At 37.9% G+C, this 25,107-nt stretch overlaps 3 protein-coding genes across 3 annotated transcripts; 1 reads left to right on the top strand and 2 right to left on the bottom strand.

Annotated features, from left to right (window-relative positions):
- Positions 1 to 113: 113 nt before the first annotated feature.
- Positions 114 to 12,404, bottom strand: cep76 (centrosomal protein 76). Its single transcript, XM_077208248.1, has 12 exons — positions 12,171 to 12,404; positions 10,464 to 10,622; positions 10,267 to 10,348; positions 9,810 to 10,034; positions 7,707 to 7,892; positions 7,343 to 7,440; positions 5,009 to 5,137; positions 4,701 to 4,889; positions 4,394 to 4,560; positions 1,765 to 2,098; positions 613 to 830; positions 114 to 497 (listed from the first exon to the last, which is right to left on the bottom strand). The coding sequence occupies exons 1-12, from the start codon at positions 12,231 to 12,233 to the stop codon at positions 359 to 361; spliced, it is 1,989 nt and encodes a 662-aa protein (XP_077064363.1). The 5' UTR covers positions 12,234 to 12,404; the 3' UTR covers positions 114 to 358.
- A 2,078-nt stretch (positions 12,405 to 14,482) lies between these two features.
- On the bottom strand, positions 14,483 to 22,709 carry ptpn2a (protein tyrosine phosphatase non-receptor type 2a). Its single transcript, XM_077208698.1, has 9 exons — positions 22,394 to 22,709; positions 21,318 to 21,408; positions 20,846 to 20,946; positions 18,820 to 18,918; positions 17,926 to 18,063; positions 17,621 to 17,830; positions 17,306 to 17,479; positions 16,387 to 16,571; positions 14,483 to 15,574 (listed from the first exon to the last, which is right to left on the bottom strand). Exons 1-9 carry the CDS (start codon positions 22,448 to 22,450, stop codon positions 15,382 to 15,384), a joined length of 1,248 nt encoding a protein of 415 aa, XP_077064813.1. The 5' UTR covers positions 22,451 to 22,709; the 3' UTR covers positions 14,483 to 15,381.
- A 1,185-nt stretch (positions 22,710 to 23,894) lies between these two features.
- Positions 23,895 to 25,068, top strand: LOC143716085 (sperm acrosome membrane-associated protein 4-like). The gene is made up of 3 exons (XM_077208235.1): positions 23,895 to 24,086; positions 24,514 to 24,624; positions 24,716 to 25,068. The coding sequence occupies exons 1-3, from the start codon at positions 23,981 to 23,983 to the stop codon at positions 24,928 to 24,930; spliced, it is 432 nt and encodes a 143-aa protein (XP_077064350.1). The 5' UTR covers positions 23,895 to 23,980; the 3' UTR covers positions 24,931 to 25,068.
- The last annotated feature ends 39 nt before the right edge of the window (positions 25,069 to 25,107 follow it).

Genomic DNA, 25,107 nt, shown 5'->3' with positions numbered 1-25,107 from the left:
GTAACATAAGATAAGATAATTGTTTCCAAAAAAAAAAACGTAAAACTGACAACCTTTAAGTAGTAAGTAGCGGTGATTTAAATGGAACAACAAAGAAATCAAGCTAAAAACAATTAAGGGTATCATGAAATTTATTTAGAAAAATATATACATAAATACCATTTTGAAATAGTTTCCATATGACACACACACACACACAAACACACACACACTGTTGTACTGAACATACATGAACAGCATAGATAGTATAACATATACATGTAAATTCCAAAACTCATAATAATACTCTAAACCTAGCATACAGTCAGAGGACTTGTGAATTCTGTAAACCTGAGGTGAAATATCGTGCTGCTTTCAGTCACAGCACGGATCTGTACTTGCAAGCGAACATGATCCATACGGCACAAGCTGACTCTGGATAAGCAAACACACGAACCCTCACCGCCAGTCGCACATGATCCCCTCTGCAGCAAACAATCTCTTCACAGAACGGTGACCTGAGTGATACAGAAGAGAACAAGTTAGTAGATGTTAGTTGTTTAAACAGCTTTTCGTTTTAAGACATATCAGTTAAAAAACACATTTTAAGGGTAGATCTGTTTGTGAAGGTACCTGAGGCAGGTAGCGAACGCCCTACGTGCATTACGGTGCAAGAAATGAATAGGAAAGCCTTTAAAAGTGTGTCCGTCGGGCACCGCCCTTCTCACAGCATCCTGAAACTCCTCGTTTCCACACGACACACCTGTACAGCGCTCCAGTTCATACGCCGACAGCGCTGCTGACAGCAGGTATGACAGGTGATCATCCCAGACCGTTGCCAGACCAAGATCCTACAGACAGACCTTACACTTAGTAATTCCAAAAGCATGTTAAAAAGTATCCAAGTATAAGTTCATCTGTCAGCCATAGTTTCCTGCTGGGTTTTCAATTGCAAGAAAGTAGTAAACTGAGATTTAATCATGTTGCTCCAAAAGACTCAAATGTCACTTTCTTCCACTGAACATATAAATAAGAATACTCTGTCTCTCATTTCCATTTTTTTGGTATGTCAAGTTTCACGATATACCAAGTTTTCTAAAGTCATACAATAGATTTTTTTTAGGAGGAACAAACAACAACAGCTCTACAACAATTAGTGCTGAAATTAACTACAACATTTGTATGCACTAGAAAAATGGTCAGTGGAAATGGAAAACACTATCGGTCAGTAAGGTTTTTTTTTTTTTCAAAGGTGTCAATAAAGACGTGTGCTTCTATTTTACTTCTAAAAAATATGTATACCCATTTCAAATAAATGTGGCACTTTCTATTAATCAAAGAATCCTAAAAAAAAATGTACACAGATAAATATTAAGCAGCACAACTGAATTGATAATAAGAAATGTTTCTTGAGCAGCAAATCAGCATATTAGAATGATTCCTGAAGGATCATATTACACTGAAGACTGGAGTAATGATGATAAATTCAGCTTTGCCAACACTGGAAAAAATACATTTTAAAATAGAAAACAGTTTTTTAAAGTTGTATAAAAAAATAGAAATAAAAAAACTTCTTTGAAAAACATCTTACTGACTCCAAACTTTTGAACAGTAGTTTGAACAGCTTCAAAAGACTGCATTTTTTTTGGTCATTTTTGGACTGACGGATCAAAATGATGACGGAATTTTCATTTTAGGATTAAGTTCGCTATGAATGTATTCAGAAATGCACATTACACAAGTTGCTTCTGTGTCAAAGGTTGTTTGAACATGTGTTTTTATTACCTTCCTATGCTCTGCTAATAGGTATCGCATCTCCAGCTCCAGTTGGTTGCTGGCCTCATTGGGAACTACAGAAGGAGAGCAGAGAGGAGGAGTGGGCGGAAGAGAAGAGGTGGAGCCGGGAGCACATACAGATCTCACGGCCTCCTCACTCATGGCCTTCCAGCGGGAGCCGTCTGTGAAGTCAAACACACACAGCTCCACAGCATCTGACGGCTGACAGTTCGCCAAGAACGTCTTGTGGTTGAAGACGCAGCCGAGTGTCCGGTAAGGGTGGGTGGGTTTTGGTTGGGGGACCATGGGAGCTGCGTCTGGGTCTGTTGGACGGTGGAGGTATCTAGTACAGAAAATAAAGCAGGAAAGCTAGACTTAAAGCAATATATCAACAAATTAACAGGGAGGTTTGTTGATCTTACAAATCTTGCATATGTTACATCTTCATTTCCACAAAACAGCCTAAAACTTGATATCGATTTTAATCAGGCTTGCTTGGTAAATCATACAGTGTTTATGACTTACTGAACTGCGAATAATTTTTAGTTTATGCCTAATTCCAAAAAAGAAGAAAAAAAAAACTGAAACTGTTACTTGAGCTCAATGCATTTTGGCCGTGTGTCCACCAAAGCGTTTTTTCACGCAGCTGGCGTATAATTCCAATTGTTTTCAATGGGAGCGCCGCATTTTTAGAACGCCATGAGCGCTGAGGCGCTGAGCGTGTATTTAACCCTCAAGAGCTGAGCGCCCAGCGTTTTTCACTGGTCGCCGAGAGTTGAAAAATGTTCAACTTTGGGTAAAACGCTGCGCTCATCACTGTCACTTTTTACACAGCCGTCCAATCATAGCGTAGGAGGGGCGGGATAAATACCACACCGACCAACTATCACAACATTCTTTCTGAACAACGACGTCAACCAGCAGCGCTAACCGAACAAAATGGATGAAAAATAAATTTAGTATGAAACAAATTATCTACGAAATCAGTTACAAGTAACTGTGCTGCGGATATTCTGTATCATAGCAACGAATCGTCTAAAACTGAAAAAATGCAGCGCTGCCAAAACGCTCTCAAGCGCCCACAGCTAGACGTTTTCAGCAGAACGTCCAGCGTTTTCAGCTGGCTAAAAATGCTTTGGTGGACACACGGCCTTAGGCATGTAGAAGATGTGCTGCAGTTCAAACAGAGCGTCAGAATAGGGAAGAAAGGTGATTTAAGAGCAACAGGCTGGTCTGAGTTTTTCCGAAACTGCTGATTTACTGGGATTTTCACGCACAACCATCTCTAGGATTTACAGAGAATGATCTAAAAAAATACAGCCAAAAATGACACACCGGGTGCCACTCCTGTAAGCAAAGAACAGGAAACTGATGCTACAATTCACACTGGTCACCAGTATTGGACAATAGATGACTGGAAAAATATTTCCTGGTCTGATGAGTTTCCATTTCTGCTGCAGCATTCAGATGATAGGGTCAGAATTTGTCAAACAACATGAAAGCATCGATCCATCCTGCCTTGTGTCAACGGTTCGGGCTGGTGGTGTAACGGTGTGTGGAATATTCTTGGCACAACTTTGGGCCCCTCAGTACCAAATGAGCATCGTTTAAACACCAAAGCCTATTTGTTGCTGACCATGTCCATCCCAATATGACCAGTGTACCAATCTTCTGATGGCTACTTCCAGCAGGATAACACACAATGTCACAAAGATCAAATCAACTCAAACTGGTTTCCTGAACATGACAATGAGCTCACTGTACTAAAAATGGCCTCCACAGTCACCAGATCTCAATTGAGCACCTTTGGGATGTGCTGGAATGGGAGATTCGCATCATAGATTTGCAGCCGACAAATCTGCACCAACTGTGTGAATATGTCAATATGGACCAAAATCTCTGAGGAATGTTTCCAGCACCTTGTTGGAACTCTGCCACGAAGCAGAGTCACTAGCAAGGTATGCGTAATAAAGTGGCCAGTGAGTGTATAATGATATTCTAAAAATGTTTAAAGTCCCCTTCTATCTTTGATCAACAAAATTACATATTTAAAAATGTCTTTCCTTTAAAAAAATTCTTCATGCCTTAAAATAGCTTGAATATAAATCTACACCCTTGACTCATTTAGAATACATGCATTCATTTAGAATACAAGATCCATTAGTTGATCACACATTGACGTGATTGGTTACAAGGTAGTTTGTGACGTCAGAAACACCAGCGATTTCAAATCGCGTTTTTGAGACGGTCTTTGGTTCACTGCAGTTTTAAGGAGAAAATTCTCAGCAATGGTGTTGACTTATGAATTTGTACATGGTTTGTCTTAACGCATATTAAAAACACCACATAGACATATAAACAACTTTAAAAGCTTGATTTTCACTACAGGGGAACTGTACCTCACTAATGAAACAGTTTTGTGTTAATGCTGATTTTACTTTTTGGATTGTATGTTGCGTGTAATAGAAACTTTGATTGGGAGCATGGTGGGTGACATTTTGAGACTATAATCAACACAATAATTGACCTTTTTTCAAACAGGCAGAACAACCTTTTCAGTCATTTTATTTTAGTCTGGAGCCATGTTCGAGGCAGTTTAGAAGATAACTAAGAACAATAAAAATGTATGCATTATTACCTGTGTGCAGTGAAACTTTCCCAAAAGGTGATGGAGCCATCTGTACCGCAGGTCATGACCCAGGTGTGTGGAATGTTCTTGGCTTTAGTGCCCACACATACATAAGCATCCAGTCCAAATCCCAACAGCAGACTACACAGCAACGTGGCATGATCCTCACATTCGCCCTGACAACAAAAAAACATGTTAATAAATGTAATCAAATTTGTCGTTTCATAGAAACAGTACATTCTAATATTTTACTCTGAGCACTGAAACTGAATAATCAAACGCTAGTGTTAGATCAGCATTTAACAGGATGTCTTGCCTTGTTCCTGCACAGAAAGGCCATCATAGAGCACCACTGCTCCTGCCTGACTCCTCCCCCAACCATAGGCGCTCTCTCCTGAGCTAACAGGCTAACGAAACGTGCCGCCTGCCGCGGACTCTCAAGCAACCTTCCGGCACGCAGTACACGTACATATGAGCACACAGGCCGGTTCACACCATTTTCATCCTGGAAAACACACAAGTATTATAAGACATCTGAGTCATATACTGTTATGCACAAGCATTAATCAACAATAGGTACTTATATCATCATTCACCAGGACGGTGCTCCCTCAGTAAGGTCACCTGTGCAAAGATCTTCACCAATTTGGACTGGTGTGAGGGTCGAATCTCCAAGAACTCCTGCCACCACTGTTTGGCATACACCAAAAACAGCCTCTCCTTCTCTGCTGTTTTCCGTCTCTCCAGGGATTGCTGGAAAAAGACCATGAGTTAAAAAAAAAAAAAACATTCTATTTTAGGCAAACGATTACAGATAAAACCCTTGTAAAAACAGAGAAATTACAAGAATGAGAAAGCATTGTTGATGATTTACCATTACCTTTTTTGGACAAATGATGTTTAGAGAACCAAAACTCCTTAAAAGGAATGTTCACCTCATTTATTTTTATTTAACATATTATTTTCATAAATGTCCTATGTACGGTTCTATGGTCTGCCATAGACTCAGGAGCGGAAGAAGAAGAAAAAGAAGAACACAATAAATCATGTTTACACTAATACACATACAATGGAAGTCTATGGGGCAAGACATTGCAGAATATTTTAAACCAGAAACATTTGATTCATTATCTGCATTCTCCTTTTAGCAATAGAACTGCTGTTTCTACAAATATGAACTTTTGTTTATGCATTACCAACATAATTCCAATTTTTTCCCCTATAATGTAAATAGGGACCGGTTATTACATGGTTATGGCTGGAGCTAATCACAAAGACTTAAAGTCCCTGTAAAGGCAATTTAAAAAAAAAATTCTAAACACATTATAAATGTTAGAAATGTATTGCTAAAACAAATTACAAAGACGGTGAACTGTGAAGTACTGAATTGTGGAGATAGACCGTTAAACAGTTTTTCACCATTGATATTTTACGGATTTTTTGAGCGGGGCTAAAAGGGTACTCGATGACGCACTGGAGCCCCTGAGCTCCTGGCCCCGCCCCTACCTGATGACGCACTGGAGCCCCTGAGCTCCTGGCCCCGCCCCTACCTGATGACGCACTGGAGCCCCTGAGCTCCTGGCCCCGCCCCTACCTGATGACGCACTGGAGCCCCTGAGCTCCTGGCCCCGCCCCTACCTGATGACGCACTGGAGCCCCTGAGCTCCTGGCCCCGCCCCTACCTGATGACGCACTGGAGCCCCTGAGCTCCTGGCCCCGCCCCTACCTGATGACCCACTGGAGCCCCTGAGGCTGGCCGCTCCCCTAACAACATAAATAGAGCACATTCGCATCAGTTTGCCGCTCAATCGCGAGTTACTGTCAGTATTATTAGTTACTACAGCCTACAGTTTGCTAGTTAGCTATGTCTTCGTCACGGAATTGCGTACTACCTGGATGCGATCACATACAAAACAGATCGGTGTCCTTATTTAAATTTCCTAAAAACGATCACATCAAGAAGAGGTGGGACCGGAGTTCTCGCGCGACACTGAATTTGTTATTAAAAATGATAGCCTACAAGAAGATTGCGATCCAAATTGTCTGTGCGGTGATTTGCAGCGAAAATGAGAAAAAAAAACTGTTTATGCAGGAGGAAATGGTTGGGAAGACGAGGGGAGCAAGGACTGTGTTTTGCAAAGAGAGTTGGGGGTAAATAAATAATTTTGCAAATGTCCTGCTGTTGCTGCTGGTCATGCAAATGTTTGTGCTTTGTTTCTGTTTGATATAATTGTAAATATAGGCCTATCTATTAAAATACTGATATTCTGGTCTATAACTCCTCCCTGAACATCCTGCTGTCCTGTATCTTGCTCTCTCATTGGCTGTTGGTCATCGCCGATGTAGTTTTCAGTCAGAACACTTTTCACACAGCAGGGATTGTGAATCGCCGACAGGTCCAGATATTTAGCATGCCAAATATCTCACAGGCGTCGGTGACTCGTCGGCGATTCTCTCAGATCGCGTCTTTGCTCATTCACACTGCCTGATTGTCACTCGCGTGAATGAGCACCGATTTGCCTGTGATTTCGGGCATTTGTCTGCGATTTCTCAAAACCTGTCGGCGAGCCAAAATCGGGGCTAAAATCGTGCAGTCTGAACTCGGCATAAGTCGCCTTGTGTGCTTATGTTATAATTAACCTAATAAGCTGCTAGGAGCATCCATTCCGGCTGTAGCGGGTGACAGTTGAGTGTGGCAACGGCCGCTGTCCCGCGAGTGGGCGTGGTTTCAGCGCAGCCTGCGGACACGCCCCCAGCGTTTGAGAGCAGAGACTACTGCTCATTTTTTCAAGATTTTGATAGCTTATTTTATGTACTTGCCGGCTTTTTTATCATTCAAATTTGGCTGGGTGTCTAATAACACATTTTTCTGTGATATGACAAACTCAGAACACATACTTCATTTTGACTTTACAGGGACTTTAAATGAACTGAAGCATTAATATAGTAATGATTTACCTGGGTGGAGATGACATCAGGACTCAAGGTCTCCGTAAGGGGAGGATACAGTTCCAACTTCAGATTCAGAACACCAGCAGGTACTTTACATTCACTGCCTGGAGAAAAATACATAAGCACACATACATGCCCATTAACAATTTTCATGGATGAACAACTTAAAGGGATAGTTTAACCAAAAAGGAAAAATGTCCAAAAGTAGATATTTTGAAGAGTGTTTCAACTGTTTTTGACCATACAATGAAAGTTAGTTGGTTCAAAGTTGGACTCCCCTGACTTTCAATGTATGGACAAAACATTCTTCAAAATATCTTAAAACAGAAATGATATTTTGGGTGCAAAGTATTTTTGAACTTTTGTTTACCCACTCCTAGTAGTTCTACTGAGACAACGTTTTTTCCATTGGGAGCACTGAGAACTGTCCGCCAGTCAAGAAAATAAGAAGAAACGAGTGTTGTGTCCCCAGACGTGTCTGTTTTAATCAGCACCATATGCACTGGATCACAGATGGACAACATGGTGGTAGCATCAGCCATCCTGCTAGCATCTCCTGTAACACAACAATACCAGAGTTAAGGCCCTGTCACACAAGGAATGATAACTATAAAGATAACTTTAACAATAACAATATCAGCATCCACACCAACACACAATATCATTCTGTTTATTATAGGAACGCGCAGCAGTTATGTTGCCTATGGCTTTAAAGGGATAGTTCACCCAAAAATGAAAATTCTATCAGTATTTACTCACCCTCATGTTGTTCCAACCCTGTAAGACTTTCGTTCATCTTCGGAACACGAATTAAGATATTTTTGACTTCATAGGCTGCTAGGTAATTTCATTCTGCCGGCCCAGAAAAGTTAGTAAAGACATCGTTAGAATAGTCCAAGTGACTACAGTGGCTCAACCTTAAGTTTATCAAACATAGAGAATACTTTATGTGTTCAAAAAACACAAAAATAATGACTTTATTCAATTATTCATTTTATTCGATGTGGTCCTCTGACGTGAGTTCACGAGAACGCCACGACGCATGCGCGAGAACTGAGAAGATGACGCTCACGATCATTTGATGGGAAAGTGTGAAAGGTAAGCCATTCATTTTGCGCCATTGCTAAGGCACTTTTACGTTTTCTCGTTGGTTTCTCACGATTCGGACATCCAGGAAATGCACACTTTACAACCATTTTAAACACTACATCGAGACCCATCTGCATCATCTTCTCAGTTCTCACGCATGCGTCGTGTCGCTCTTGTGAACTCACATCAGAGGCCCACACGGAAGAAAATTAATAGTTGCCTTTATAATAAAGTCTTTATTATTATTTATTTTTGCGCACAAAATGTATTCTCGTCACTTGATAAACTTAAGGTTGAGCCACTGTAGTCACTTGGACTATTTTAACGATGTCTTTAATAACTTTTCTGGGCCGGCAGATGCAATTACCTAGCAGCCTATAGAGGAGTGAGACAGCTCTCAGATTTAATCAAAAATATCTTAATTTGTGTTCCGAAGATGAACGAAAGTCTTACGGGGTTGGAACAACAGGAGTAATTACTGACAGAATTTTCATTTTTGGGTGAACTATCCCTTTAAATACTCAAACTCTTTATGCCTGCTACAGACTGTGCGATTTCAGCAATCCTATAAGATCATTACAAATCTGTACGACATGGATCTAATAAACTTGGGTATGACATGTAGGTAGACTGTATGATGATGACACCTATTGAATCGCAGGCTACGAAGCAAGTAAGCATTGAAAAATGAAACGTCATCAGCATGCACTAGAGGTCAACAAATTGCCAGTTATTTTTTGGTATTTATGTGCACTGAAAAAAAGAAGAGTAAGCGAAAAAGGAGAAGATGGACAGTCATTGCTAGGGAAAAGAGGCCAACATTGGCATGCCAATTTTTTAAATGGAGCTTGAGTCTAAGTGGTTTTAAGTTTAAGCGCCATGCCGCGTTGATCAATACGCCTTTTCATGCTGCATTTTTATTGGCTAGTCAGCAGATGTAGGTCGTAGCAACAAACACACTGTGAGATGATCATGCTAAATCTATGACACTGTCAGAAAATTATCGCAGGCGATCTTTGATCCCAAGACCGTGACAATGGATGCCTTTGAACCTCTCTCACTGTACAACGTAGGACCAACGTTTAAGAGCCACGACCACAGAAATCGCCACGATTGGTCATCTTTTCAGATGACCAATCAATTCAGATTGGCTGTCAATGCTTTTATCGTTCATCAGCTGGGGGAAAAAAATCATTGAGAAAGTGATTCCAACGACATTGTTTCTCTGTCCCATATTGTTATAGGTGTACTGTGGACTCTGCTATTCTTTTACACTTAGAATGATTCTTAAAACCATATTTTTTTCATTAGCCTTTACACATGTTCTTGAAATTAGGAGGAGTACGTTATAGACTGCTAATATAAGTTGGGTTGCATGAGAAACCTGGGCCATCTCTGTGGACTTCCAGAAGAAAGCCCTCCTGTAGGTCTGGTTCACAAGCACATGGGACTGGTTTGGAGCGGAAGCGCTGGTTGCGGAAGTAGAGATGAAGGGTGAATGTAGAGCACACCTGACCAGGTAAAGGCTCTGGCTCCTGCAAGTGTTCCAGGAATGCCTTACCACCCAGAACTTGTAGGTAGAGGTATCTCCGTAGTGGACTGATGTTAGCTGGTGAAAGTTTTTAAAGGGTTAGTTCACTCAACAATGACAACCATGATTGCATGAATTTTATGACCATTCTGAAGTTTTAGTGGAAAAGACTTTCAATGGAGGGACAGAAATCCCTCAGTTTTCATACAAAAAATTCTACATTTGTGTTTCAAAGATGAACAAGTCTTATGAGTTTGGAACGATATGAGGGTGAGTAAATGACGACCCTCACAAGGAAGCAAGCACTCACTTGTCTTCAGTTGTGTGATGTTCTTGTCCACAAAACGGGTCGCAGACTTGTTCACAGTATCAGCTTCAGTGTGAGGAACATCCTGGTGAGAAACCAGTATTCAAAGAGCTATAAAATGTGCGTTTCAGTGAGGAGATGCATTCTTCTTTGTAATCTCAATGTATGCAATACAGGTTCAAAAATCAGAATACTCATACCACATTTGTAAAGTGGAGATCTTTCATCACATCATCTACGATTCCCCTCCGCTGAAGAGCATGTATGAAGTCTTCCTCAGAGAGCGAGCGCTGTGCATGGTGCCCGTCACCCCTCACTGTCTCCGCTAAAACATCTCGAATCTTACCATGGATATCCATCTGAAAATGGGTTAGTTGACAAATAACATTAAACTACTTTTTTCAAGATCAAGTTTTAGGTATATGTGTGTGTACAGGTTTAGCTATACTTATGAGGGCCAAAGGTCCTCACTTATATAGTGAAATATTTCTGTGATGGGTAGGTTTAGGGGTAGGGTAAGGAAGCTTGTTTCTGCCTTTTTTCTCACAATTGCAAGTTTACATCTCGCAATTCTGACTTTACGACTTTCAGAATTGTGAGATGATCAATTAACAATTACCATCACACACCTGCAGGTAAAATATAGTTGCGTAGGAGAGAAGATCAAAAAAGTCAAATCTCAAAAACTAAAGGAAATCCCACACACTATCAATACTTGCTATAAGTATCAATGGAAGTCTATTCAATTAGTCCTCACTAATATAGTGAAACAAATGTGAGTGGGTGTGTGAAGGGCCTAAAATTAACACTCACCAAGAGCCAAATGCAAGTAAAAATCAGCGTTGGCGATATGAAACGGTATAACTCGCCAGTTGGCCGGTAATATTTTTATGAATTCTAACAATGCATTATTAACGTGAACGCTGCTAGGGACAATTGACGGGCCAGTGCTTCATCGTCACAAAAGTTTAAGCCTTGACAACAAGACACAAAAGGGAGTTTATTTCGTTACTCGCATTCTGTGTGTAAAGTTTTGCGTGAGCACACATTCGAAGCACAACCAGAAAGCCGCGTCGGACAGCATGTGAATACTAAACTGAGCTCTCTTTCGCTTGATCGTACAAATTTACACAAAAGTCTCCAATCCTAGTAAACATAGTCGGTTATATCTTAAGTGAATATAAACAGTAGAGAAACGTTAGATCCGTGCATTCACTCTTAAAGTGACAGCAGCCTGATATACCTGCTGCTTCTGAAATCACTCACTGCTCCTGACTGATTCACTTTTGTAACTTTAATAAGGATTAATTAATATGGATGCTTAATTTATACAGTGAAGAGAAGACTATGCAGTGTTAATTTACATTTGCTTCGTTTATTAAATTTCTGTAGGTACTAACGTTCCCTAAAAACTACTGTTAGACCTAACTTAGGCCTAACGTTACCTGAAAAGCACAGTCGATTTAATTTGTATCTTTGTTATATTGTATTTATTTGTGATTTTGCTTGTAATTTAATTATTTGTGCGTGTGTAAAGGGAAAGTGCATAACTTTGTAATCACATTTTATGCTCTTGCAGCGTGACAAATTGTTTTTTTAAAAGAACAGTCATTCCTTTTGGTCTAAATTAACTAAAGTGTAGGCGTAGTATGGGTGGTTGTCATGTCAACCGCCCAAATATACCAGCACAAAATAAAAACCACAATGCATCGGGGGGTGAAACGTAATGCATTTATTTTAGTAATGCATTTATTTTAGACTTACAAAATTACTTCAAATATTAATATACAATTCTGTAAAACAGGAATATAATGGTTTTTGACATAAATAATTTACGCACGGTCACATACGGACACGTAACGTTCACATAATTTACGTTATGATTTGCATGTATCATCTTAACTTACCTTGATCAAATGGTCATGAATTATTTGTTTTAATTCAGTTGCTTTTTCTGGTGGCAGAGACATGTTTTCGAGCCTGAAAATGCGACAGAAGTTTAAACTACAAGTTTATAACTAAGCATTTCAACGTCAAAGTCAACGTCTGCATTAAATGCGGGAATTCAACATATTCATTATATTTATGTTGTATTGCTGGATGTGATGTCAACGCCTCCTGCAACTGACATTTTAAATCCTGGCGGAAAGGCAAGCGGGAATCTGTCGTCACAGCGCCTGTGTATATTCGCAGTTACGGTTTTAAAATACTCTAAAAGCTGTAAAACAAAAACAAATTACATTGCTTTTAAAGAACGATCGTGTTCGTGAGCTTTAATGTTTAACGAATTCTGAGATTATAGGAAATACTAACCTATTTTGTTTAATACAGGCACAGCGTTGAATCCCCTTCATCCTTAGGAAATTACGTCATGAAAAGTCGCCTCCTGGATCTTGTAGTTGTCGAAAGAATATTTAACATACTAAAACTATACTATAACACAAACTGCAGTTTCTGTAATAACTATAATGCAACTGCCTTACATTTATTTTTCCATCTGTACTTATTCAGCTATACAGGTGAAACTCGAAAAAGTAGAATATCGTGAAAAGTTATAATTTTGATGACAGCTTATGAAAACCCCAAATTCAAAATCTCAGGAAATTTTGAATATTACATGAAATCAATAAAAAAAAAATTTTTAAAAAGGATTTTAAATACAGAAATGTCGGCCCTCTGAAAAGTATAATCATGCATGCAGTTATATATACTAAATATATTAGTTTCCACTTTTAATTTGAATTACTGAAATACATGAACTGTTGCACGATATTCTACATTTCGAGTTTCATCTGTATTGTGGTGTCAAATATTGAAATTTATCACCGTTCACGACCTCTCAGTTTTTAGGAGAGTGTAGGCTACTTTTTGGCTTCACTGAATATGGAGAGGATGAAAAGTGCTTTTAATTAATTTACTTAGCCTACATTTTTAACAAAATCTCATTCATGAATGCTAGTTTGCTAATAACCCAATTTTATGATTTTGTTGACTGAGGTTGGACACAATAGGCTACTCTTTGAATAAGAAAGCTAGACTCTCCCAAAGCTATACACATTTATTTGATATTTTATACCCAATTGTACAGTTGTGGTTTTTATATACTATTTTCTAGTTGCTTTTCTTTTTCTGTTTTTCTATACATAACTGTATAATGTTCAATATTTGCATTTGAACAAATATTAAAGTATCTTGTTCATGTTTATTCAATAAAAAAACTAAAATGGTTCTCGACTGCATTTTCAGTCATTCGAAACTGTCCTTATTAAAAGTCCTCACATAGCATTTAATTAGTTCCTTAAAACATATAGCTTTAAAATTCACGTTTTGAGTCATGAATGTGTAATTTATGTTATAAGACAAAAAATTAAAGTCTCAAATGTAAACCATAGACATTTTACAAAATCCAGAAGCATCCATGGCTTGCAAATGTTCTCTTCAATCTGGACTGACTTTAACATAAATTACAGAAAAAAATATTTTAAATGAACAACTGTCGAATATTTTATTAACAACCAAAATTCTCCGCATTTTTTTTTTTACCTCACTCCTAATTATTTTAACAAAATTTTACATTCGCATATCAAGAATAACTCAAGCAACCCTCATACATATGTAACGCTGATGTACTTTTAAACCTGAGAACCAAATCTAAACTCAAAAACTCAATATTTGGAACAATTTTAAGAGGTCATCCCTTAAGCAAAGCTTGGCTCCAATAAGACATTTTCCCGTATTTGTGACAAGTCAACTGCGAGGAAAAAGGATCGGTCTTTCCCGGTTGGTCACTTGGCTAGATGGAATGAAATTACAACTCCACCATTAGCCACTTCTGGAAATATTGGATCAATTCCTGGAACCATGGCAGGAAGAGACATCTAATTTGACTCGCATTGATTCTGCTAAGTAATTGGCATTAAACCCACAATGAACAGTGTGAGGTAATGGGAGCTGGAAACAAACTTTCATCCTTGGAGACAAAAAATAAATAAATTCGCTACAGGCTTAGTTTAGCATCCGTCGTCTAAATAGTAGGCCTAACACTGCGCTGATGTAGACATCCGTAAACATGCATCAAGTGAAATCTAACACAATCTGAATTTATTCGCACTCAGCAGTGTTACCCCACGTGCATCGATAACATTTTATAGATTATAGATGCAAATGAGCTTGAACGGAGAAGCATATGCACAGAAGATGAGACAAATAAACAGCAACATTTCTTCTTTAGGAAAGAGTTTACTATGTACACTTTGAAAGTGGAAACCAGACCACTTATTACATTTGGCTGAATCTACAGTCAGTTTATTACTAGAAGATCCTGAGATGTGCATGTACGGAAACTCACTGGGCTTTGACCTACTGAAACAAACGAGTCACCCTATGAATATCCATGCGCAAACTTGAAGACAGAAGCATTTAATAAACTGACTCAGTAGGACCGGTGGGGGTCTATTTTATTACAGATTGTTTCCACCAGGGAATAAAAAAGGCAATTGCGACTTTTTTAATCACACAATTCTAAAAAAAAAATTCTCAGAATTGTGAGATTTAAAGTTGCTATTTGGAGAAATCAAAATATTTTCGACATATAAACTCACAATTGTGAGTTTTCTTGCAAATGTGAGATTAAATCTTGCAATAGGGACTTTTTTCTCCTCACAATAACGAGTTATAAAGTCAGAATTGCAAGAGTTAAAGCCGCAATTTTGAGAAATAAACTCGCAATTGTGAGGGTAAAAAAAGTCAGAATTGTGAGTCACAATTATCTTTTCTACTTCGTGGCGGAAACAAGCTTCAATACTATTTAACATTGCTCTGCAGATAAACAGAGACAAAATACTGTACAGTGAAATTCGCTAGGCCTCGAGGAAATTACCATGATGGAATTACAATAGCAGTTACAATGTAACTACATCATTCTTTACACTGTAATAACCACAACACAAACATTCAGTAACTCATGAAGAATGTCCGGGATTGAATGCTTGTAAACACAATCATTCTACATTTTGTCCTTATCTAAAAACATCCAAGCACCTACTAATATGAGTACCATAATTTGGGTCCCTGGGCAAAATAAAAGACAAGAAGAGGAATCTGGGGGATAAAATTGCATTACTGGGACAGAAAGGCCCAGCACATGAACAGTCCAAGTGCTAACGCGGCACCAGCACCGACATTTAAGAGGATTGGTCTCCAGAACTGCCAGGTCTCTTTCTTTTTCTCCGAATCGCTCAGTTTCAGCTTCATTTGCTGCACCTTCTGTGCAGTGCTGGCTATTCGCTCCTCACGGTTCCGCTTGCGCAGGCTGGAAGAAACAGCAGCACACACATGGTTGATTATTTCATATTTTACTTCACAGTACAGAAACACAGTAAAAAAAGATGAGCAATTTTACTGATTCGAGTTGAACTATATCATTTAATGCATGTCTTTGTTTTAAATATATATTTGATCAAAATCCTGGTTGTTTACTATCCGAATAAAGTAACATTTTTAACCACTTTTGCAATACTGTTCAAAGGTTTGGGAGTAGGTAATATTTTAAGAAGCTGCTCAACAAGGCTGCATTTTGAGTTGATCAAAACTACTGTAACAACAGTAATTATTACAATTTAAAATAACGTTTTTTTATTTCAATATTTGAAAATGTAATTTATTTCTGAAATGGCAAAGTTGAATTTTCAGCATCATTACTCAAGTCTTCATTGTCACATGATCCTTCAGAAATCATTCGAATATGCTGATGTGGTGCTCAAGAAACATGTTATTATTATCAATTTTGAAAACAGTTGTGCTTCTTAATATTTTTGTGGAAACTATGATAAGAAAAAAATCAGGATCGTTTGGTTAATAGAAAGTTCAAAAGAACAGCATTTATTGGAAATGATGAAAAAGTCTTTACTGTCACATTTGAGCAATTTAATGCATCCTTGCTGAATAAAAGCATAAAGAATTTTTTTTTTACGGACCCCAAACATTTGAGCGGTAATGTATGTTTTGTATACAGCTCTTGATCAACTCTGTAATTCAGTCTAACACAGTTGATATAACTAGACTAGAAAAACTCAGCTATCAGTTTTAGATAAAATGTTACAAAATTATATATATTTCTCTTACCCAAATGTTTTTAACTCCGTAAGCCGCTCTTCCTTTGGTGACTGTATCCTGTCTCGTTCTCTTCCTGGATCTTGTGGCTCCGTACAAGAGACAGACTGTCCGTTGTGTTTCTCTGAACTACAGATGGGGCTTTGAGACAACGAAACTAAATAAGCTTCAGGCTCCTGCCATTCTTCATGACGCTTCTGCTTTCAGTGAAAAAGGTTCAGAGTTAGACATACAAACACTTTACATGAAATAAATAAAATAAATAAATAAATAATAATATTATATACATATAGAGTAGGTCACACCACAAGAATATTTAAAATTAACTAATAACGCAAAAAAAGTTTGGTATTTTTCATGTTTTTGAAAGAAGTCTCTTCAAGCTACAGCTCACCAAGGCTTGTATTTGTTTGATCAGACATACTGTAAAAATAGTGATGTTACTAAATATTGTTACAATTAATATAACTGAATTTTCAGCAGCATCACTCAGTCTCTGCTGCTCAAGAAAAATTCATTTTTATCATCAATGTTGAAAACAGTTGTGCTAATTCATAATACTGTGGAAACTGTGAAACATTTTTTTCAGAATTCTTTGATGAATATACTGTAAATTTCAAAAGAATGAAGGTATTAATATCTTTAAAAAAAAAACTCACTGCCCCTAAACTTTTAATGGCGGTGAATTTTTAGGAATAGCATAATATAATATGAGTAACCAAACAGTTGATGGGCCCCATTGAGTTGCATAGTATGGACAAAATAAAAAATACTATGGAAGTCAATAGAGTTTCGAACAACTTGAGGGGTGAGTAAAAGATAACAGAATTGTCATTTTTGGGTAAACTATCCCTTTTAAAACTGTGTACTGTAACATTGATTATACTATACTTCTCTAAATCAAATATCAAATGTAATAATGCAATCGCACCGTGCTTGATACTTGTTGAGTAGTCTCTTTTAGGATGCTCTTTGCTCCCTCTATGACTGCCATGTATGAAAACCGAAGCTGATCTGGGGTTTGGATAAGACCCATTCGATACTCTCTCATATCCAACAAAACCTTTTGTATGTCCACAGACAAAGGGTCTTTCCTCTTGTCCATCTACAAAGAGGAAAGGACATTGAAAAGTCAGTTCCACAGCATACACGTCATATATTATACCAGATAACAGCTGCTTGAGAAATGATTACAGTCTCTGTGAAACCTTTAGAATTATTAACTATTGTGTGACTGCAGTCTTACCAAGACGAGGCAGGTGTCAACCAATGAGAAGGTCCCAGACCGCCCTATTCCTGCACTGCAGTGGACCACTGCGGGCCCGTTCTCTGGCCCCAATGAGCCAGACTCTCGAACCTTGAAAAGGAAATTGAGGAATGATGCTGGGGACTCTGGTACACCAAAATCAGGCCACGATGAGTAATGAAAATGGTAGATATCTCTGGTTTCTCCTGTCTAAACATATGGGACAAAATTTAAACAACATTTATTTTTCATGTCTTGTTCAGAGAAGCATTCAACGACGTGATAATTTCACATTGCATACACACCTTGCGATTTCGAAGTTCTAATATTCTTATTGTGTAATTGGGTTTGACCTCCTCGGACTCCAGAGTCACCATAAAACCAGTGTCACTGAAATCCATGTCACGCTCCTCCTTTGACGGCCAGTACTGCGCACACTTCTCCTGTTCAGCGTCAACAAAAACAGAAAAAGAACACAAGATGGATTTTCTATCATTTCAAAAATATTTACCACTATTAGAATTTTTTTTTTTTTACTAAGCAAGCAAATCCACATCTGCTTATGTGTTGAATGCATTACTATTTATCAACATACTAGCAGATTCCACGACAATTATTTAAAATAACAAATGATTTACTCTACTGTTCAGAAGTTCAAAACAAATGGAATTACTGTATTACTGAACAATGATAAAGAATCAGAACATTTTCAAACGATATCCAGGACACAGTCCTGAACAACGCATTGAATTCTGGGGTAGGCTAGGCCGCGAAGGATCCATCTGTTGTATCCTTCATTGCATGAGAAATGAAGGATGCATTTAAAATGGTAAATGGTAAAATGCGACGGCGGCCTTCGAAGGATGCAGCCTCTGAATTGGGACGCAGCTATAGAGTGAATGTGCATTTTTATTCAGCGTGTCTCTTTCGCTCGTTCCGATATGTTTCTCATTCGTGTTTACATCAGAGTGTGCTTCTTTGACGTAGCATACAGACAAGTTTAAAAGGTGGATGAGTTTTTTTAAAATGCATCCTTAAAATTTAAATGATTTACAATAAGGAATTATTCGTGGTATTTTAGAGTGCCCACAATAACAGTATTGCGCATGTCCATTTCCGTGATATACTGTGTTACCGTTTACTGGCACATGTCTATAACAAAGCGAGGCAAATAACAAACATCAGATGTGTTCACTCACCGAGCCTTTTTCTATAACTCTGTTAAGCATAATAATTGCTTTGCAACGTTGTTCCCAAATCATCAGCCAGAAGTGACCACAAGTGTTCCTCAGGGGACCCTGCAGAAAGAGAAAAGTATCTGCAATTACATTACTGAATATGCTAACTATTTCAACAAGCTGGCCAATGCAAAAGAAATGTAAACAATCTATGAAACCTCCTATGTTCTACAAGAGGCTGCAAAAGCTGTTAACTCTTTCCCGGCCAATGCTTTTTGATAAAAGTTGCCAGCCACGGCCAGCATTTTTGATAATTTTCACAAAAGTTTCATGGCCCCCAGAATTTTTAGTTGTTTGAATATCTGAAAATGCAATATATCAAAAGAAAGAACAGAGCCTCTGCTTTAAAGAAAAGTTGTATTCTGGCTAAATGCATTTGTTTTTTATCAACACTTGCATTTGGGAAAGTTTCATAAAAAGCAACATTTTGAGGAAAAAGCTGAGAAAAACAAGTTTTTGTCAAAGATTACATCCAGATTGGATACAGAACGATGATCAAAACGTAGGCGAGTCCATCAACACACCCTAATGCCGGCACAGTCCTATAGGTCGTCATTTCATTCACTGTAAACCCGGATAAGTGGAATCTACTTAAACTAAGGTAACTCGTTGCCTTAATTTAATTAAGTAATCATAACTTAATTGCATCAAGTTTTTCTTACTTAATCTATTTAAGTTTTGTCAACTTAATTCTATCTGTGATCTGAGGAAGTGTACTCCCAGAGGGCATTGCGGCATGAATAAATGAATTGCTTTGTTTTACTATTTTTGGCTTTATTTTACCATTACAATTGTATTTGCTATCGTAATTGGGGTTATACTGACAAGATACATCAAATACAATTGTAATGATCTAACTAATTAAATTAATAACAAAAAAATGTGTTAACATTGTTGTGGTTTGCATGCTGAATGTTGAAGTCTGTGTGTGACTCAAGCAAAATTGCAAGAAATTGTCACAAATATAGAGGGATTATATCAACCCAATCAAAAGTTTAAGCCATAAGTGTTAGCAATAAAATGTTAAAAGATCATTATTATACATGAAATAGTTATGATAGATATCATTAATAAATTCATTCAAACATGGAAATAATTAAAGTATAAATATATGTAATATTTATTACTTCACTTTCTTTGAAATCATATAACTGATTTCATGTTGCATCACTGCATCAATTGGAAGAAAATTACAATAATATAAATTAAGTTCCCAGTGCCCAACCAAAGGAAACACTTATCACAATAATGGTGAGAAATTTTAGGAAATCAACATGAATTTACGGTCAACTTATGTGACGTTCTCCCAAAATTGTTAGTCGAAGAAATCAGTGAAAAGTCTATTAAGATTTACCCCGCCTCAAAAACCCTTTGCCCCGCCTGCTTTTTTTTTTTTTTTTTGCTTTTGCAAAATGGTACTCAAACCAGTCAAGTAATGTGTACTTGGGTTTTCTGAGTAAAGAAGGCATAGCATGCAAACAGTACAGATTACTAAATTGTTTTAAGTAAGTTCAACTAATTCTTTGATATTAAGTAAAGTTAACTAAAAAGTGTTAGTTAGAACAACTGTTTGATTTTTCAGTGTTCGGTAAAGCTAGGCAGTTTTGATTTATATGCAGTTTAATGTTGATGATCGCGTTATTTTACACATCCATCTGTTTACATATGCTATCGCTTGTTTCTGCATCGTCTTCGCATGTATTTTGATCAGGAGATTCAGTACTCTTTCAGAAGATGTGTAATAGCGCCCCCTACCGTAAAACAGTCAAAACACGGAAAGCCTGAAAATTCCGTCAATGGCGAGGAAAGAGTTAAAAGGGTAGGTTTCATGATGCTAAACATTAGAGATTCTATAAAAACAGGGGGAATGAGTAAATTAAACTTGTTCGTTTAAAACAACCACATGTAATTGTGTATTTAGGTCACATAACACATCAATGCAAGTTAGCAAAATGCAAACAGTGGACTTTTTCCATTACTGTCATACCTGTGTCAATATGTACCTTCTCTGAGCCTCCTCCACGGTAATTAAGCTTGCATTTATGTAGTCATTCTCTGAATTTTCTAATCTCACCCGACTGTGATCATCTTAACACAAAAATGCAGGTTATTAAGCCAGAGTCTAAACAAACATGTTAGCATACATTTGTGTGAAATTCAACGTAAGCTTACAGAAAAAAATTATAATTCTGATTTACCCGTCATTTACTCGCTCTCATGTAATTCAAGTCTATATTGCTGTCTTTTCTCAATGGAACCACAAAAGGTCACAATTCATTTTCACTGCATTTATTATTTTGATTAACACCGTTTGTATTTCACATACAGAAAAGTCATAGAGATTTGGAACAACATGATGCTGAGTAAATTAATTTTTCCCCCCCTGAACTATCCCTTTAAAGGCAAAGTTACAAAATGAGTGAAACATTGTCAAAATGGTTTACATGGAAGAAACTTACAGGGACTGACGTCTCTATATCTATTCCTATTGCGATTTTCTGGGAACTTTGCCACTTTGCAGGCGCACTCCTGAGACTGGTTACGGATTTCCTAGAAAGAGATTACAAAATAACAAACATCATTGTGAGAACCCTAAGAGCCATCCCTTAAAAAAATCACTTATTCTATTCTAACAAATGGCAAAAAGTGGGGGGAGTGTTTTAAGATTGAAATGAAGAACATAAAAAGATAATAATATATCCATCAAATAAGGGGGGTTGGGCTTGACTATCTGGCTGAGTTTTATAGAGAACTGACAGCTTCGGTTGTTCAGTTCTTGGGAAGTGCTCGTCAATTCTCAGAAACCATATCAGTGCATGGTTGCGTCTCCAAACCTCGCGAGCTCCCTAATCTGACAGCATATTTAGGCATCACACACGCACGCGGGGGGTTTTGAAGGCGACAAAAATGACATGGCATTAAGGGTGCTAAGACTGGGAACTCCTGTGGTACCTAAAAAATACAGCACGGGTCAGTGGTCTGAAAATGCTGTCTAGGTAAACAGCTCACTAGGTGTTGAGACACAGCCCACGTGTTCACAGGAAGCACCTAGTGAGCTGCTCAAATGTACCGCACTGTGACACGAGCATTCATGCACTTCACATTGCTGCCAGTCAAGTTGTTTTGACATATGGTAATTCGCTGTATGGTTTACTACAATACTACGCTGCCTACTCATTTTGCTTACTGACAAGAATGAAAAATATAAACTAATTTAACTCAATAATCTTGTAAAACCATAAACACTCGTGTACAGGTTTACCGAGCTGACATGATTCACAGAAGAAGATTATTTCAGATTTAGCAGCAGGCAGTAAGTTAATATGGACAGTATTTCTCGGTATTACGCGCATGCGCAGTAACGCAAAGCTGAATTTCCCACTCGTTCTTACGGGCCGAGTACTTGTCTAGGACTATTAGATATACATTGCAAATCTACCAGGGCAAAATACTGCAGGTGGTCTACGCGTTCGTCTAAGGAGCGACTCATATTTAACCTAAAAAATAAAAATAAAAATAAAACAGTATGACTTACATTATAAAGGTTTTGCCACTGTCCAGTTGAATCGATGTTCTCAAACTCCTGATCCATTTTTTTCGGGGTTATTCAAACGGAAAATGGTTCAATCAAATGTTGTCTGAGATCAAACGAGGGGTCACTATTCCATTGTACGAAATTGTCATGATCCCGTGAAAACGGCAAGAGGAACGGTGCAGTACGATGTTAACCCTCATCAAAGAGGATAAAATTACTAGCACTTTCAGCACCCCCATCGGCTACTTCCGTGTGCTAGTCGAGAGGAAAGCGAGAAACGGCGCCCTCTGTCTGCAAGAGTCGACATGGCTACCTTGATTACTTCCAGGTAGTAGTGGAGATTCATTCCAATAACTCGAATCTTTTGAATCACTTCACTTTCATGATTCATTCATTCGTTCTTCTTCAGGACCGACAGGTGACGCCATAGACATCATATAGTCTCTACTGTATATGATATCTATGGGTGACGCGTCGCGATGGAGACAAGTCGTGCTGAATTCGGAAACGCGTAGGCTACTACTCTGCCATAGAAAGATATAAAAGTATAAAGTCTTTGGTATATTGTGGTTCCGAATACAGCATGTCTTTACTCAAGCAAGTGTCACAAAATTAATTTTGTCTGGAAATCAAAATGCCTTAGCAGCTTTTTTTCCACCACCCACATTCACTTTGAGTGTGGTTTGTCAAGCTACAGAAAATGGACAATATTAACAGACTAAATAAATAGTGTCAGTAATAGCCTATATTTCGTGCTTTTAGATTAAAATTTCAATTAAATTGAAATCTCACTCTGGGCCTCGTTTAATTCCAAACACCAACCTAATAAGTTCATACGAGCGTGCATGGGGCTGAATTTGGAATAACACTAATCTTATACTATTTATGCCATATTTATCTCTATAAGCCAGAAACTGTATGTTATATATTCTGAATTCAGCGAGTCAGTGGAAGTGACCGACAATTTAATAAATTTAAAGATTCGTTCACAAATTATACTTCCAGGAAAAATCAATGAAAAGAGCTCTATAGGTCCATATAGCCTATCCTTTTAATTTATAGTGATCCTCTATTTGGTCCCAAAAGGGACATTTAGGTCTATATAACATATTACATTATATTGAGAAATAATAGTTTATCAAAACGTGTATCTGGAATTATAATTAAGAAAGTATTTAAATTGGCCACATTAGCGAAGTTTCGGTAAACCCCTTACGAAACCATTTTTTATAGTTTTATGGCGGATTGATTACCAACCGCAGTTTTACAAATCGGCCAACCATGGTTAGTATTAGGGTTAATTTTCGTTAGGGAAGGCCAATGTACTTTGATGTAGATGTATGATGCACAACTCGTTTCACGTTTAAACCAAACAGGCTTTAATGTGATTAATAAGGTGAACGTGGAAGTATATTAATGTTCACGTGCTCCACGAGACCAGCTGCTTCTCATAAATGGCTAATAAGATAATGCTTTTATCCCCCTCACACCTTGTCGTGCATTATACAACACAATCCCCTGTCATAGGCGATTGGATAGTCTGTTTGGTAGTGCTTGTTAGTTGTTTGTAAAGACCATCCATCTCAAATGGCTGCATTCACCTTTATGGGTTCATATACTTCTAAAACTCATTTAAACATGAGAGGACATATTTTAACTGCCTCTGTGATTTTGATGTCTTTGTTTTTTTTGGGTAAGTTTATTTCCATTCTAGCCTATAGGCTATGTGCTATTTTAACATGCTTTTGTTCAAATCAAAGATGAATGGATTGAAACGCTTATTTCCATACAGCATTTTAAAAATTAGACCAGGATATTAGTTCTTGAGTAGGATATGTATAATATGAGTGTATTGGATAGCATTTTGAAAATATTAATGTAATTTGATACCACATGTGCAAGCTACAAACCGATTTGTGCCATTACAGGAACTCACTGTAAAACGTTGCTGCCTTAAGTGCAGTCAACTTGAATGTTTAGTAATTTCTACCTAAATTAAACTGACAGAGTTTTATAACTTAAAACGTTTAATCAACTTATTTTGAGTTAAAGTTATCTAAAAACATGTTATATATTTAAACAGTGTAATGCACCCATAAAGGTAGTCTTTTTGCTTGCAGGACAAACACTTGAGTGCTTTCGGTGTGATCTTGGATTCTGGGATCTGTGTTACACTACAAAAACAAATTGCAGTGAGGATGAGTTGTGTTATGTGGGAACTGGTAAAGCAGGTAAATGATGCCAATGTTCAGTTTTTGCAGTATCCTATTGACAAATCCGTTTCCCTTGTAACCTAACTTTCCCTTTGTTTTGTTTTTTCAGCTTCTGTCCTGGATATAAAGGTGATGGGTTGTCTTCCCATGGAGGCCTGCAACATGACAACATATGTAGAGTTTCTTACCAATAAGACCTTGTACACAATGAAGACCACGTGTTGTGCGGAAGACTTCTGCAACTCTGCACCTGCAGTTCAGTTGTCCCTCGCTCCACTCTTGCTCACCATCCTTCTCATTGCCCAGATGATGGGTGTGTTTTGATGGGTTTTTTTCGTCAACTTCAAAATTCTAATTGTATTAAGGGATCGAATGCTCTTTTTCATGTTTACACTTGTTCAAGTAGGCTACCATTACTGTTTTGAATAATCCAAAACCGTTGCCTTCATGCCAGAGCACGTTTGGATAGACTTTCTTAACCAGTTGTTTGTTTTTCCCAAA

This window comes from Siphateles boraxobius, unplaced genomic scaffold (assembly GCF_051911475.1).
Source record: "Siphateles boraxobius isolate OS27281-9 unplaced genomic scaffold, OSU_SipBor_1 12, whole genome shotgun sequence".
NCBI lineage: Eukaryota > Metazoa > Chordata > Actinopteri > Cypriniformes > Leuciscidae > Siphateles > Siphateles boraxobius.
This window is presented reverse-complemented; position numbering and strand designations above follow the sequence as displayed.

What these genes read in the sequence shown, in the direction of transcription:
- cep76 (XM_077208248.1), bottom strand. Translation starts at nt 12,233, where the DNA reads ATGTCTCTGCCACCAGAAAAAGCAACTGAATTAAAACAAATAATTCAT. An exon ending in TGGTGAAGATCTTTGCACAG is followed by an intron (nt 4,890 to 5,008) that starts GTGACCTTACTG and finishes TGTGTTTTCCAG; the next exon opens with GATGAAAATGGTGTGAACCG. An exon ending in GAAAGTTTCACTGCACACAG is followed by an intron (nt 2,099 to 4,393) that starts GTAATAATGCAT and finishes TTTCTGTACTAG; the next exon opens with ATACCTCCACCGTCCAACAG.
- LOC143716085 (XM_077208235.1), top strand. Translation starts at nt 23,981, where the DNA reads ATGGCTGCATTCACCTTTATGGGTTCATATACTTCTAAAACTCATTTA. An exon ending in GATGTCTTTGTTTTTTTTGG is followed by an intron (nt 24,087 to 24,513) that starts GTAAGTTTATTT and finishes TTTTGCTTGCAG; the next exon opens with GACAAACACTTGAGTGCTTT. An exon ending in TGTGGGAACTGGTAAAGCAG is followed by an intron (nt 24,625 to 24,715) that starts GTAAATGATGCC and finishes TTGTTTTTTCAG; the next exon opens with CTTCTGTCCTGGATATAAAG.
- ptpn2a (XM_077208698.1), bottom strand. Translation starts at nt 22,450, where the DNA reads ATGGATCAGGAGTTTGAGAACATCGATTCAACTGGACAGTGGCAAAAC. An exon ending in GAGTTATAGAAAAAGGCTCG is followed by an intron (nt 18,064 to 18,819) that starts GTGAGTGAACAC and finishes GACGCTGAACAG; the next exon opens with GAGAAGTGTGCGCAGTACTG. An exon ending in TAGAACTTCGAAATCGCAAG is followed by an intron (nt 17,831 to 17,925) that starts GTGTGTATGCAA and finishes CCATATGTTTAG; the next exon opens with ACAGGAGAAACCAGAGATAT.